Source organism: Eleginops maclovinus, chromosome 9 (assembly GCF_036324505.1).
Source record: "Eleginops maclovinus isolate JMC-PN-2008 ecotype Puerto Natales chromosome 9, JC_Emac_rtc_rv5, whole genome shotgun sequence".
Classification (NCBI taxonomy): domain Eukaryota; kingdom Metazoa; phylum Chordata; class Actinopteri; order Perciformes; family Eleginopidae; genus Eleginops; species Eleginops maclovinus.
Genome location: NC_086357.1, coordinates 25,744,628 through 25,760,666, shown reverse-complemented (window position 1 = coordinate 25,760,666; position 16,039 = coordinate 25,744,628). Strand labels below are relative to the sequence as shown.

At 41.1% G+C, this 16,039-nt stretch overlaps 1 protein-coding gene across 1 annotated transcript in view; it reads right to left on the bottom strand.

Annotated features, from left to right (window-relative positions):
• tp63 (tumor protein p63) overlaps positions 1-16,039 on the bottom strand; it is a 26,804-nt gene extending 10,765 nt beyond the window's left edge. The window contains exons 1-2 of the mRNA XM_063891069.1: positions 15,883-16,039; positions 10,242-10,499 (exon numbers count right to left, since the gene is read on the bottom strand). Of these exons, the coding sequence (XP_063747139.1) occupies positions 10,242-10,499; positions 15,883-15,924 (300 nt within the window). The 5' untranslated portion in view covers positions 15,925-16,039. The remainder of the gene's footprint in view (positions 1-10,241; positions 10,500-15,882) is intronic.

Here is a 16,039-nt window from a genome sequence, read left to right as displayed (position 1 = left end):
GTTTTCCATAGTCCATTTATGGCATCACCTCTCTTTCTGCTAAAGCTAAAACCAGCTGAAGACAGCGTAACTTTAACCAGAACAATTTGCCCCATACATCAAATTAGGTATATATACACGTGTAGGTAAACACAGCTAATGGCTTTCAGGACTGAATGAGTTACAGAGAGATCTGTTTTCCCACATTGACGGTTAGTGCGCCCCTCCTGCGGGATAATGGCTGCGCGCTGATCCCTGGCACTGTTAGGATTGATAAGCAGAAAGCCATCAGAAAGACTGAATTGTTACTAATGGGCAGAACCCAACTGTGTAAACAAACCATAGAAATCACTGCTGTGTGTGCAGAGCTTTAAATCCCCGGTGAGAGGAGGAGTCTCTGGGTAAAGGTGGAGGTGGGGGGGGGATTTTTTTTCCCTCCTGTCAGCCCCATTTCATAGCGAAGAAAGGTGAACATTGTGAAAGGCGCTCGGGGCTGTTCCAGAAAACAATGCAGCATAAAAAAAAATTCCACTTCGATTAAAACTGCTTCCAAAGAAAAAGCAGCTCATCCCAGTACCTGTCTTTAAACGTTACACAAGCTTGGCACGGACCCTCTTGGCTCTCGGGGCATGCAACACTTTTCCTTTCATCAGGACGAAACCAAAACAGCACATTATCGCCCGCTTACTAAACACGGGATCCACTAACAAAGACGAGTTAATAAAACAATGCATTAACAACTGTCTGCAAAAACTGTAAAGCAAACTATATCTGTGGTGTTTTAACTGTCTGATGTATTTGTTTTCAGGTGTCTATGGAAAGCAATTTGTATTATCAGCTTCAAAAGTGCAAAACATTCAAAAAGAGTTGATTAAATATTTTGATAAATCCATACATTTTCTTACAGAAATGTCTTTAAGTTGCTGTTTTCCACAACTCAGACATGAAGTGTTGGTGCTTTTCTCAGTTTTAAATCCTATGAACGTAAACATTTATTGGTTTCTGACTGACACAGCATGACATTTAAAACCATCGTCTTGTACTTATAGTAGTTTTACTATTTTCTTAAATTTTATGGACCAAACGATTGATTTAAAAGAGTTAACTGCAGCCGTAAAACAGACACTAAGATAATCAAAATAACACATGTTTAGTTTTCCTTTTGTGCATTGCATACACCTTTGATTCCAGCTCCGGGACATGTATGTCAACACAAAGGTGGAACTGAATCTTCCTGACAATCAGAAGCAGCTTTTTTCTACCCAAAAAAAAAAGGCAAAAGATAAATGGTTGTCCCCTCGCTCCTAACCTGATACTCTCGTACGCCTCTGTCAGTCAGCTAAATGAGGTGGAGAAGCCACGAGAGGCGGGTGGAAAAGAAACAGAAAAAAAAGAGAGACCTGTTGCTGTGTGAAGGGTCAACGTTAAAGCAGTGAGTTTAGAGCATTTTAAACTCAATGAGAAGGTGACAACTTAAGAAAAATACCTTTTCCTTCATTTTAAAACAATTTGTCCTTTTACAAAAACAGTTTTTAAAAAACACATAACACATTTAGTTTGTGGACGTTTTAAAGCTGCTTTAAAGCTGCTTTTTAAATGAAATGTGCGCTCTATTTTTCTATTACTTCTTGCTGCAAACCGCTCATTTGCACTATTGTATAATTCTCTGTTTTAATGGTACCTTTAATTAGATGTACCTCTGCTGTACTTGAAAAGCCAACATAAATTTCAACAAAGGAGGACTTTAAAGCCAGTGTTATCTAAAGTTAATTTAAGGATTTGATCTACAAAAAATGCTCCTCCTTTCATGCTTTTATACAACTGAAGCATGACGATCTTATTTCCTGCGGCAGGTATCTGTACAGGGAATGTTTGGTTAACTAGAGTCATGTTATCCAAACTGTAAGAGAGTAAGCTTTTCTACAATCATTACGCAGATTTAACCGTGTAAAGGGTCAGAGCGTATGTTTGCAATAATTACTGGGTGTTGGTTTTGTGTAGCTGAAGGCAGAAACAACACAACGCAGAGATTTAATCAGAGGCAGAGAGTTTGTTTAGATCATATCCTAATGTCACACACACAGACACACACACACCAGAGGACCATCCCAGCCCTGAAGGTACAAACTTTGTGCTCACACACACACACACACACACACACACACACACACACACACACACACACACACACACACACACACACACACACACACACACACACACACACACACACACACACACACACACACACACACACACACACACACACACACACACACACACACACACACACACACACACACACACACACACACACACACACACACACACAAATATGTGCTGCTGCATTTTCTGTGTTTGCTCAGCAGAGAGAGGAGCTGCTGCTGATGGCTGAAAGCGGTGTGGCTAAAGCTAACAGAGCGCAGGGTGGAGGACGAGGGTTGAATGATGGGATTCGGTGGCTCACACAGGGCGCGGTGCTCAGGTGTTAACATGTAATTATGAGCCTTTCATTGGTCACAATGTGAATTGCACACACGGCGCACAATACAGAGCTGCTTAATCACGACTGTTTGAAAGAAAATGTTCCTGTGTGTTTGCGAGGAGGCGCGCATGTGACGCATAGCCTTCAAACAGGCATGAGTGCGATTAGTGGGTGAGAGGCGCAGGGGCCCAAAGGGGGCCTGGCTTTCACCAACAAAATGTCATTCACAGAGATGTACCAAACAGGAAGAGAGTTAAAATGACAAGAATGTGACATTAAAAGATGACAAAAACAGCTGCAAGACGCACACAATCACTACATAGAGACGTAAAAAAGACTACAGATTGATTTAAAAATACACAAAAAGGTGCAAAACTGCAAGTGACAAAAAATAACTCTGAAAAAATGAGGGAATAAACAACCACAGAGACACAAAATGTCCAAAAAAAGATGCAAAATAGCTGCAAAGTGCATCAGACTCACACCCTCCAATGAAAAGGGATCAAATTACCTATAAGACTACAAAGTAACGAATAACGACCAAAAAAAAGAAGCAAAATGATCATACAGAGACAAAAATGACCATTAACAAGACAAAAAGGGTCTAAACAACATTAAAGTGTGTGAATAGGTTCTCAAAGTACTAGAGTTGGCTTGGCCTTTTCCACTTATGTGCCCGGAGGCCCATTGCCTCACAATCCACCCATGTACATGTGGCAATAAAAAAAAAACGGAATTACCTAAAGGCTGCGTTTACAAACACAACCTCCTGCTGCACGACTCTGCAGGAGGAGAAAATGAGCTCTTAAGCTGCTGTGATAATCAAAATATGTTGTTATAATAATCTGCAACATACAATTTGTTCTGTACAGTGGTGCATGCGTGCAATTACTTTCTAACACACACACACACACACACACACACACACACACACACACACACACACACACACACACACACACACACACACACACACACACACACACACACACACACACACACACACACACACACACACACACACACACACACACACACACACACACACACACACACACACACACACACACACTTCCCGTGCGTGCAGGTCGGGGCAGGCCCACAGCTGTAGCGTTCCTGTGCTGCTGACAGGCGCTGCGGGCGCATGCAGAAGTCAAGTCCTGACAAACATCGGGCCTTAAACAAGCACCGTGTGGCGCCTCTGGTCTTGTCTTCTTCATACCTGACAAGTCACGTCCTGCCCGGAGCTTCTCCCAAACCTGTTTAATTCAACAATATTGCTCCTCTACTTTCTGAAACTGAGGAAAAACACCTGCTTCCTGGAAGAAAACGGGGTGTAAAAGTGTTTTTTTGGGGACGATTCTTCCCTGTGTTTGAGTCTTAAAAACAAACATTGTTTTTTTGCAGCACTTATCTTGACTACACTGAGTGATGATACCCGTCCTGAGGCCAACCTGTACGCTGACAAGTGCTGTCATGTTTGTGTGGACGGCGCTGAAAGAGTCAAATATGCATCTGTCATTCGGGGTTAGCCAATCGAACCCTGGTCCTCACCGGCAAAATAACTGCAGCTATAGCCCAGTGCATTTTAAACCCAAAAGAAAAGTTGAATGACTCAAACTTTCACTAAGTCTAGTGTATGTTTCTATTTATGTTGTGTTGCATTGAATGAACCTTTACTGTACTTAAAAGAAGCCAAATATAAGTGAAGTATACGTTCAAGACAATCTGATCTTAAGTTCAGTCAGGGACTTGCTAAAAAAAAAATGCTCCTCAAATCAGTTTTTTTTACTACAACCTGACCCTATTTTCTGCTGCAGGTTGGGTTGTTTATTAAAAAGAGGAATCTTGTAATCTAAACTTTAAGAGAATGGGCTTTTCCACGACGATTATAAAGAAATCCCATCGCCCATATCATAAAAAAACCTTTTCAACCCTGCCTTTAAAAAAAGAAGAAAAAATTCCCCTGCACATTTTCCCATCTGTAGCTCTTAGGGCTCGTCTCCCTTCGTGTGATGGGCGAGTCGTGACAAGCTTCTTGACACAAACAAGTCTCAGCCCCATCTCGTGAGGCGTGGGACGGCCCGCAGATGTTCCCGGGACAAGCTGCGTCTTGCTGGCTTTCGCTAGAACACTCTTCTCTTTGAGCATTCACAAGCTATCCTCCTCCTCCACCTCCTTTTTCCTCCGGCGCAATGTGAGATGCAACCATCAAGCTTAACTCCTCTCAAAAAGACACTCCGAGAGAGCACAGGGTTCAGGAAAGAGGCACGCGGTATTTACACGAGTATTATCTACAGGCCCTCAATCCATTACTGTAATCCCTGCAGCTCGGCAGCGATAGCCCCCACCGTGACATTCCTCCCCTTATGTGGTGGCAGGTAATACGCACTGCAAACACCACCAATCTTCAGACGCACAATGGTGGCATCGGGAGCCAACAATGGCCGCCTCATTGGCCACACTCCATTAATTTAGAGGAGAAAGGAAGGTAAAACATCTTAAACCCGGGGATTCCTTTGACCTGGGCGTCTGCTCATAGGTCAAGCCTTTGAATAAACCTACAATACCAACATTTCACATTGTCCCTGAAGCCAGCCACATCCTGAACAGCCCATATCTGAGATACAGGGTCCCACGATTTATAAAAAAGTTAGATTGAAGCACTTTCTTTGCACCAGTCAATCTTTAAATTAGGTACAGAGTTTAAACCCAGATTGAATGCATGTTAAAGAGTCTCGGACATATTGTTGTCAGCGATTGTTATGTAAGGTTTCCTTGGTTCTCACCTTAAAAATATTTCCTTGTTGATGTTGTAAATGGAGCTGCAGTGATGCATTCTCAGACTGCTAAAAAGACAGTAAAGTTATATAATATGTGTTTTGTAAGATGGAGTGAAAGAGAGGAGTTATGGGAAAGTTTGGGGAAAATCAAGTCTTAGACCCTGCCTAAAAAGAGGTAAAAACTGCAGATCAAAGACATCAACATATTCTTATTTACGTGCAGCTATTATGTGTGCATAACCATGCATTAATCGCAAATAAAGAAGAGAGGATTTATGCCAGATTTGAGCCAATAGCCAATTTCCATCTGCAGTCCCAGACCCTATAGCTAACAATATTTTAATTCTTGGACCATACCATGTTTTAGATATCATTACTGCATTGGCTCATTTTGCTAAAGACACTGTAGATCAATTAAAGCAACAAGCTACGTAAAATACACTGGAAAGATCACCCTCCACAGATATATCGTAAAAAAAACAAGTGACTCTGGGAGTGCCAACAAGGAAACAGTGAAGGAAAATTTCGGGGAAATGATGCACCTCTATCCGTGTGTGTGTGTGTGAGTGTGTGTGTGTGTGTGTGTTTGTGTGTGTGTGTCACAGTCATACCAGACGGGAAGAGGTTAAGGTGTGGGTTGAGGATTAGGTGTGTCTCCAGAAGAACAGTCATCAAAAAGAACCAAACACACAGACCATAAGTCCTGTGGAAGATCCCACAGGCCTTCAAACGGAGAGCATTAGCAGAACTGTGTGCAGAGAGAAGCTGCAGGGTGACATCTTTAGGGGTTCGCTGCCAGAGGTACAGCGGGACGGGGAACGATAATCCCACATCTTTAGAATTACTCTCTCTGGGCCCATGGATATAAATGGTGTCACTCTTGGGTAGGATTAAGTAAATATGTTGTGCAGTAATGTTTAACCTACATGAGAAACATCCTAGTATTAATCTGTTGGGAGATCATCTTGAAGATCGCTCAAACACCCGTTCTGCAGCTCATTCATTAACTTGACACAATTTCTAGACCCGAGTGAACCGGTTTTATTAAACCTCGGGCTTAACAGTAGAGGTGTGGACTCAAGCCACATATTTGATGTCTTTTAATTTGACTTGAGCAAATCATAAATCAATTCAGAGTTTTACACACATGGCTCTAGACTTATCTTGGACATTCGAAAAGAACATACTTCACAACGCTCCCCAAGCTCGAATGTATGTTCTGTTGTTTAAAAAGTGTGTTACTGAGAGCTTGTTGGACAAGATTAAAGTAAAGATATTTCTCTTTTGCGTACAAAACTACGGGGTGGTCAACAAAAAAAGAGATGCTGTATGCAAATCGTGCCAGTCAAAAAGGTATAACGTTTCGCAACTTTGAAGACTTTTGAGTCTTGAATTGTGACTTAAATGACTGAGTAATTTCTGACTTGGTGTATAGTGAGACCTTTAATTGATTACATAATAGTTTATATCTACATATTTTAATCTGCAATATTATTAACTGTCATTGTTGTTCTTGATCTTTCCAAGATATATTTAAGTTGGCTCTAAGGCCAACATTGTATTGGAACAAAGAAGTTAAATTGTAATGAGTATGCAAAAACCCTGCCTTTGTTTATTTTTAGGTAATAAGAGTTCCTCAAATGAGTCAAAACGGTGTGCAGTTGACTGTTCACATTGCTGCAACAATAAACAACGATCCCTCACTGCTCCATGTGAATCAGACCGATCAGACTGGTCTTGCCTCATGTGTTGTGACTGTGGGACACTGCGAGTGACGGCGAAGTATCTCAGGCTGCGGGGCGTGCCGCTCAAACCACACTCCTTACCTGCTCACAGTTACACATCGAGACAAACACTTTTGTTTTTGGACTGTGAAAATGAGAGGGATGAGAGAGGCGGTGTGGGAATCTGGCAAATGTCACGATCCCACAGTTGACTGGCGTGGCCGGGAGGAAGAGGTGAGCTGGGCCAGCACTCCCTGAGTTCAGCCTGGAAGGCACGCCGCGTTAAAATCACTGCATTTAGCTCAGCGGGTTTTAAGAGTCCCTCAGAAAAAATCTGACAGGAAAGAGTTTTAGTTGTCAGTCTTGACTAATTATAGATACTAATAACGACCATTTACGTTTAGCACTTGTGCTTCACACTTAGAAACTGTCATTTTCTGTTTTTGAAAACTTGTGAAGGACGACCATGTCCTCTTCGTAAAAAAGCTATTAGATAGTTTAAATACATTTTTCCATTTACAAAGTTAAAACCTTTAACTAACTTCCATCCTGATCATAACTTCCAAATATTCTTTTTTTTAAATATCAACATTTTTAAATGCCAATGTGTTTACATTTAGTCATTGATTTTAACAGAAAAATGTATAAAATTCAACTATTTTGTTAATGCTGGGGATTTTTTTTGTATTAACAGTGTCGAATTTGTCGATAATTGGAAAAGTCCTTACATTTAATGCATTTTTATTTAGTTTTAACTGTGACATTTTTATTTTTCAACTCCCACTCTTTACCATACAACTTCCCCTTCCTTAAACTACTTTAAAAATGCTCTAAATGAATATGATCCGCTATGAATGACTTAAATCCTTTAATTAAAATCAGTCCTGATCATTACTGCAAAATATACAATAGGTCTTAAAGATGTTATCCTTTAAATGCGAGTTTCCGACATGATGCCACCACGTTTCTAAAATGCCATTCACAAACACTTGACTGTAATGCGGGTACGCTATGTCATCGGCGCTACGTCACACGGGAAGCAAAGTAAACATGTGAAACACACGGGGACAAAACTGTGTGACGGTGACACCGCCGCCACCTCCGATGTCCGCTAGGGTGCATTAATACTCTAGGCTAAAGATGTGTGTCTGCGGAGGAGACACATAAACAACAGCGCAGGTGATGCAACAGCTGTCCCCGGTAATGACAGAGCAGGCGGAGCTGGTTGTGCAGCTTCAGGAGCATAGCATGATGACACTGAGCGGCATTACCACACCTGGACCAACTGTCCACCTCTGTCATCAACAAACAGCCTGAGCGAAGGTTGGGAATCAACTGCATTTCAGACATGACAACAACACCATCAACAACAGCTACGTTAAGGTGTGTTTGAGGACAATAGAGGAGGCGTTTTTAACGTCCGTACACAATATATGTAGGATTAAATACATTTGAATAGACAATGCTTTTAGGGCTGTCCTTGACAAAAGGAAATGTTTCCTCAAGGAATCATGCAAAAGCATCACTTTAAATACTAAATCTGGTGTTCAACAGAGATGTGATCCTGGAGATAAGTCTTTATGCATGTAAAAAGGTTTCAAAAATGACCAATTGGTGGACAAAAATGATCGATAAGTGAACTGCCTCAACAGGAGGTAGACCTAGCTCAGAGTCGAGTAAGAGTGAATATCAGGATTAAAACCGTGTTCCTCTGAGCGCTTAAAGGAGTATTTCACCCTTCCTTTGATGATCAATTACTTCTGCTATTCAACAGTAAATATTAACACAATTCAAAAAACGTTTTGAAAGGGCCTAAAGAAGAACCAAATGTGATCACTTCTCTCCCGCTTGACAACACACTTGCGAGGCGTTTAAAGTAAAAAAATATGTTTGCATCAAATACACCGAACCCGACATTTCTGTTACATTTTCACTCCCCTGCACCAAGTGTTCTGGCCAGAAACAGAGAATATGAGTGTGCTGTTGGTTCAGAATCAGAATCCCTTTATTGGTCCCACAGAGGGGAAATGGTTGCGTAATTTTGATCTGCATGATGAATATGTGAACATTTATTTTGATAAAATGTTGTTTAAAGAATAGAATAGTCAGAGACTTTGCAAACGACTCATGATCTCCTTCTTCCCATGTCTGAGCATTTCTAGACTGATTTCATTCCTTTTAATCCCAATAAAGGCCTTTTGTTAAGAACTTTTTTAGGGATCCATCTTTAAATATTAACCTTTTTAAATGCCAATTTGTTTTCATGAAGTCACCATTGATTTTATTGAAAAATATATTAAATGTAACTATCTTTTTAATACTAAATGCAACTAAATTTACATGAACTGCATTTTATACTCCCTCTCTTCACCATAAGATGTCAAATAACTTTCTCATCAGTGCTGTATGATGTGAGAGCCTGAAGAACAAATGCTTCTGCTTTACTCATGATTTGAGGCGATTCATCTCAGGTGACATTGTTCTGCCAAATGTAGTTGTGCAACCTGAATCCGCCTGGAGCACAGATTGATCGGATAAGGAGTTCAACCTCTAGCTGACAAATCTCTGCCTCATGGGATGAGCTGCTGCGCGGACAGCTGCAGCATAAAAGTGTCATATTTATTATGACGAGCATATGACACATTTGAAACTATGTGAAGATCTGACGTGTGCCAAAAAACATTTGTTTTTTCTCGCAGTATGGAAGAGTTGAGAGCACCACAGCAGAAGGAAAGTTATACGTTAAAAGGTAAACGTACAGTGTAACGTGAATATAACTTACCTTGCTTTGTGTGAAATTGGCCTATAGTGTGACAATGAATTTGACTTATGGAGGATGTCCTAAAACCATTTTCCTTGTTGATCATATTTTGAAATCTGGCCGAGAGTTCAATCAGAAAATCTAATTCACCCCCGGCTACGAAATAATCAATTTCACACCTTTGGTTTTGTTCTGATTAAACAAACAAGATATAACATGTTAATAAATGGACTTATTTTTTTGGAGAGAGGCCAGGATGTTTCCTCATGTTTCAGCCTGAACACTTAACTAAACTAACTGGCTAACATGCTCATGGATAGCATGATCTAAATCTCAGACAGAAAGCAAATAAAGAGTATTTACCACAATGTTATCCGTTCTTTTGAAGTGTTCACTATCTACTATATCTATTACCGTACTGGATACCAATTTAGGTGCAGAAAAAAAGTGACAAATGGTCCTAATTTTTCCACAATACATCTTAATGCTCTGATAAGTGAGCGTCTTACCGTCCAGGTGGCAGACTTTGCGGTGCTGGACTGCTGGAAGGACACGTCGAAGGTGTGTCCCCCGGCGTAGTCTGTGTTGGAGGGGATGGCGGGGGACGGGGAGAGGGCGTCGAAGGTGGAGCTGGGCTGGGCGTAGGGTGACGGCGCCGTCACGTTGTTCTGGGTGTGCTCGTTGTTGTAGGGGCTGGTGGAAGTGGAGCCGCCGTTCTGGATGCTCTGATCCATGCTGTTCAGCAGGCCCAGGTTCGTGTACTGCGACTGGAGACAAAACAAAGATGGTCATGGTTAGTTATCCCGGGAATTCGAGGTGATTCAATCTGTCAAGAAACAGTACTTTTACCCTGAAAATTAGTCAGAAGACACTTGGATATTTAAGGCTGTTAATGTTTATATAATTAGTTGCTTCTAATAAGCGTTGGTTAAAATGTAATAAAGTGGGTTTTTTTAAACAACAGGAAGTTGATATCTGGTTTTAACCCATCTTCCCCTGTGTTGTGTTTACAGTCTCTCTCCTTCCTGAACACTCAGATATGTTTTGATGTCTATTATGAGTTTGATTTTATTGCGATGGATCACTGTAGTGTCGCAGCTATGCAGACAGAGGAGTGGTATTAAATGTGTGCTGTGAGCAGGATGGAGATACACCTGGGCCGCAGCCAGCCCCTTGGTCTCAGCCCATTCCTTTCCATTTATAAACGGCACATTCCTGGACGAGGTGCCATGGCCCTCGCTCTTCAGACAGCAACACCATTAATCTCTGCAGGGCCTCTTGTTTATTTCAAGCACGGCCGACCACAGCTGTCCGCCTCACACCCCTCACACCGCCAGGTGTTAGCCGCAGCCAGATGACCACTGCGGTTATTCAACGATCAAAGGAGTAATTCACCCATAAAATGGTATCAACCCCGAGTTACTTTGAAGAAATCTCCACATAGAGAAAAGTCTTGATGATTTGAGTAAATGAGGGGCAAACCTACATCGCACAAAGAGTTTCCAGACAAACAAACCCATGATATGTACTCTATAAACACTCAGGAAAAGTGGAGTTGTCAGCACTTTCCAATCAATGTTTCACAAAAAAGACTGAAAACTTCATCCCTCAAATGTGCATTTCTGTATTCGTTTGTCACCCTGCTTTACCTCAAATTCTTAGACAAAATATTGTGTTTCCTTGCATGCTTCCACTGAAACCTTAATCTGAAAAAGCTTTGGATCCTTGCTCACCTGTACAACATGAGATTGTTTATGCTCAAGGTGACGTTTGTATAAAATATTTTGAAAGATCTGACTTGCAAATGGTCAAATATGTTCATGCACGTTATAATTAACAACATAGATAATGGCATGCAAAGTGTTGTTTTACTTCACTAATTCATCACTTTGTTTTTGTCACACTGGTCAGACGGTCATTTGTGGGTGAAGTGATCCTGTAAAGTAGTGACATTTGAAGCTCCTTTACAGACAGACACACCTGAGAAAAAGGTCACCAGAGTGAACCTCACATACTTGTGCAGAGCGCCGCAGGGTGAAGCTGTGTGAGGACGGGGGTCAAGATGTGTGAGGGTGTGTGTGGAGTGAGGCTGCTTCACCCCCCTGAAAAACACCAGTAATATATTTGCTGCCTGGAGAGTTATACTGGGCATGCAGGTGTTAAAGGACAAGTGGGACACACACACTACACACACACACACAACCAGAGTAGACCCTCCAGTCTTCCTCACACACACACTCCCTGACAATGGGCTAATTACACACATATAAAGGTTAGGCTCAAAGGGCTTAGAGCAGTAGTGGAGAGTGACTAAGTTAGTTTTTCAAATAATGTACTGAAGAAAAAGGTACTTCCTACCAATTCAACCGACTACATCTCAGTTCTTCACTACGATTACTTGATCAATTTAAGCTCAAAATAATCCGATGGAAACAGAAAATAATCAACAAATAAAGTATCATGTGTTATTATAGGCTAAAATAAACACGTTGGATCCCTAGGTGTTGATTTGTACTTGGACTCTGCAAATATGTGATCTGATTAAAATAAGTCATTATTTGTGGCATTTAATTGTATTTTTCATGTCCATTTTTTGTACATTTTATTAAAGTAAGTGAGTAAAATGTCACTTATAAAATCATGGGTCACAAAGTGCTTACCCAAAAAATACAAATTCAAAAGTACAGCACATGCATTACTACTAAATAAACCCAGCTCAAAATAAGAGCACATGATTTAAGCACTAAATATTTAAACGGATCGGTAAAAACTATTAGTGGCATACATTAAAAGTGCATTATTTGACTATCAGAAATGTATTTATATAATCCTATGAAAAGAAGGTGAAGCGTTTGTGTTTTTCATGTGAACTAAAAGGCGACTTATGTCCTGTTGGACGGTGTTTTCCTGTAAGTGAGGAGTTCATGATATCAGTGATTTCTTTTGAACTGTGGAGGAGCAGGAGCGAGTGACAGCCACCAATTATCAAAGTCAAATTATTACTTGAAGAAAAGCCTGACATTGAATACTTCCCATTAACTACAGGGCCCTGGATAGTGCTGCTGCTCTAAATGAATTAAAGGATAAAAGGATAATTGAGCTCATCGTGTTTTAATGTCAAATCGAGTGGAAGTGGGCTATCAGGCTTTGAAAAAGGCTTTTCATCAGATCTTATTCCACTATAATACAGAAAACCATCTAATAACCACCTCAGCTGCTCCTAAAAATTCCTTGTGTTTACAGCTTCTGTGTTGAGGCCTTTGGGAACACGGTAAATCAGCAGCCTGACATCCTCAACAGCCTTTAATAAGGCTTTTAAAAGGTGGTGAAGTCTGGTTTTCAGCTCTTCTTTGTTTGAGATAAGTGCTGGGGTAAGCATTTCAGGCCAACAGGAAGAGGAGACTTCACAATAAAAGTATGTTGATTACAATCTGACATATCTACAACGCATATCAGATTATTCAAACACACAATGCAGCACTAAGTGGCATCGTGTCACATTTAAGGTGTTCGTTGTGGTGCAGGTAATGCTAGATAAATACCCAAATGAGGCAAATATGACTAGAGTGACGAAAGGTGATTCATGCTTTTTGCAAATGTCCATCTTCATTATTCGGATAAACACTAAAAGCAACTAAAAGGTTTCCACTATTTCAAACCCAATTATTTGCATTACCCAAAAGAAAAATACCTCTCATTAACAACCTGATGTGTTTTCAGGAAAAGTCATTTTTGGTAGAATCCTTAGTGTGTCATCTAAGGTGTTTGACAAATTAAAATACTGTGCAAAGAACAAACAGGCATCAGATCATGATGATGCAGAAATGAGTCCCATATCCGGGAAATGAATCAGCATTGAGTTGAGTTGTGCAACCGTGCTGTTGGTCGTTTCAGTCCTTACATTGCTTATGTTCCACTATAATACAATGGAAAAATCCCAAAGAGCCATGAGCTATCTTCAGCGTCATCCTGCAGCGCTCTAAAAAGTCATCTCTGTCAACACTGCAAGCAGAAAGTGTAGCAATAAAATGCTCCCACTACTCATGAAAGTCACACAGTTGCATAAATGTTAATTGTATATTTGAAAAGATTGCATTACAGTCATTTATGGAGAAAATGCTCTATACATCAGGCTGTGGATGACATATGAACAAAGCTCTCTGCATAAAGCTTCAGATTATAGATAGGAAGAGCAGAGTGAGTAGTAGAAAAAGTATTTTTGGGGGATCCAGCCTTGCTATGCATTGTAAAATCATGCATTTTGTACACACTAGAGGTCAATGGTGTAAAAAAATCTACTTATAGGTATCACCATGAATCTTCCCCAGTTCATTACTCCCATTAAGACAATACTAGTTTGTATTGCAAGTTTCCTTAAAAGCTATGTTTAAATAGGCATAAAAGGCATTATCTAATGCTTACTTTTGCTGATTTTTGGATGAAATCTACAGACAGACAGTCAAAAGTGAGTGAAATAAACACCTTCATATGTATTTTGGATGTTTTCTTTTAACCAGTGCAAAGAAAGGCCTTTTATGAAAGCAAAATAGCACAACAGCTGAAACTTTTCCAATGCCTTTAAGGACATAGAGTGCATTAGTGCTGGTGATAAAAGAGATGACAGGAACCAGAGCAGACCCGGCCTGAGGGGGAATAACTCCCACTCTCTGGTGACCCTCTGCATGAGAGCATCGGGGGGGACCGTGATGAGTGACCACAGGGGAGGGAGGTATTAAAGGCTCAACAGGGTGGAGGGGGGTGAGGTGAGGTGGGGCTGGGGTGGGGGTCTATCTACACCTTATATCCCTGCTGGGGTGGGCAGAGTAGGTGATTGTATCTACATCAACACACCATTAAAGCAATTACGATGCTGGACTAAACAGCAGCGCCTGGCAGCGGCTCCTAGCAGGCTGGGGGAACCTGACACCCCCCCCCACACACACACACCCTGAGCCGGACACCACTTAAAGACCCCCTGCTCAACAACTTAAAAGACAGTGACCTGACACACCTGCTATCTGCAACCTACAATCTGAGGATCCATCAGCGCGCCGCTGTGTGGATGCAGGGCTCGGTTGGTGAAAACACAAGGAGCGAGACACAATAGTTCCCTAAAGAAAAGGAGCCTAAAGTCTCGGTTCAAATACAGTACGTTCTTAAGCTAGAGCAGGGTTTCTCACACTTTAGGACAAATACCATGAAGCTGAGAGGGCCATTTTCTCTCTGTGTTGCTCGTGCAAAATGATGGTAAAACTGATGAAAAACCAAACTTCACCAAAATCACGATGGTGCAATGGTGACTGATTGAGAAAAAAGGAGCTGAAAGTAACTTGTGTACAAACTTCTTATCATTTAATTCACTGTAAAACATCCTCCAAGTGTTTACCGTGCAAACACAGAGCCATCAATCACGAAGCTTGCACTTTCAGAGTGAAAAATGGGAATCCAACCCCAGATTTTTCTTCTTAAACTATGAAATCGACTAAAATGTATGAATTAGAATTTTTTTATGCAATTTGTTTCGTCTTTAAAAGAATAATTCATGTTAACTTAAGACATCTTAAGAGAGGCGCAAACAGCAAAGGAAAACTCCCATCTGAATCAAACAAAGCGCAAAATGCTATCATCAAAAGTTTAGAATGACTTCACAATAAGATGCTTTCTTATATTTTCTTTTGGCTTTCTTAGATTTAATACTTTCCCATGAAAGGAACTAAAACTGTACAGCACGGAAACCTCCAACGCCTTTTGGAAAATGTTCTCATTCAACGTTCCTACTTTTCAAATCACAGCAAAGCCAGACAGCAGCCATTACACGAGAAAAAAAAAAGATATCTCCAGGTGTTTACATTCCCCTGCTCACACACCGATGTGCACACAAACACACTCACACACACTAAAACTGACAAATGCAAATCCATGTTACCCGCATGTTCTATATATTTCTAATTCTGTGACAAAATCTAAATGAAATACCTTGGTTACCCGAAAAGCATCTGGTGTCAAGTCATTTCTGATTATTTAGAGGACTGGCATTAACTTTAAGCCCCAAAATAAAAGGCCTTGATTTGTTTCGTGATGTTTCACTGTCCCATGGAGCTCTGGGGATCCATCTACAGGAACGTGCGCCCCGTCCTCCGCCCGCCTTACCTCACTGTAGGCCGTGGTGGAGCCCGTCTCCAGGTACAACATGTTGGCGCTGAGGTTGAGCAGAGCTGCTGCTGTTTGCTCCACTGGCTCCAGGATTCCACAAATCTCTTTTCCTCACTCTGAAGGAGCGATGTGGACGACGGATGCAAAGTGGACA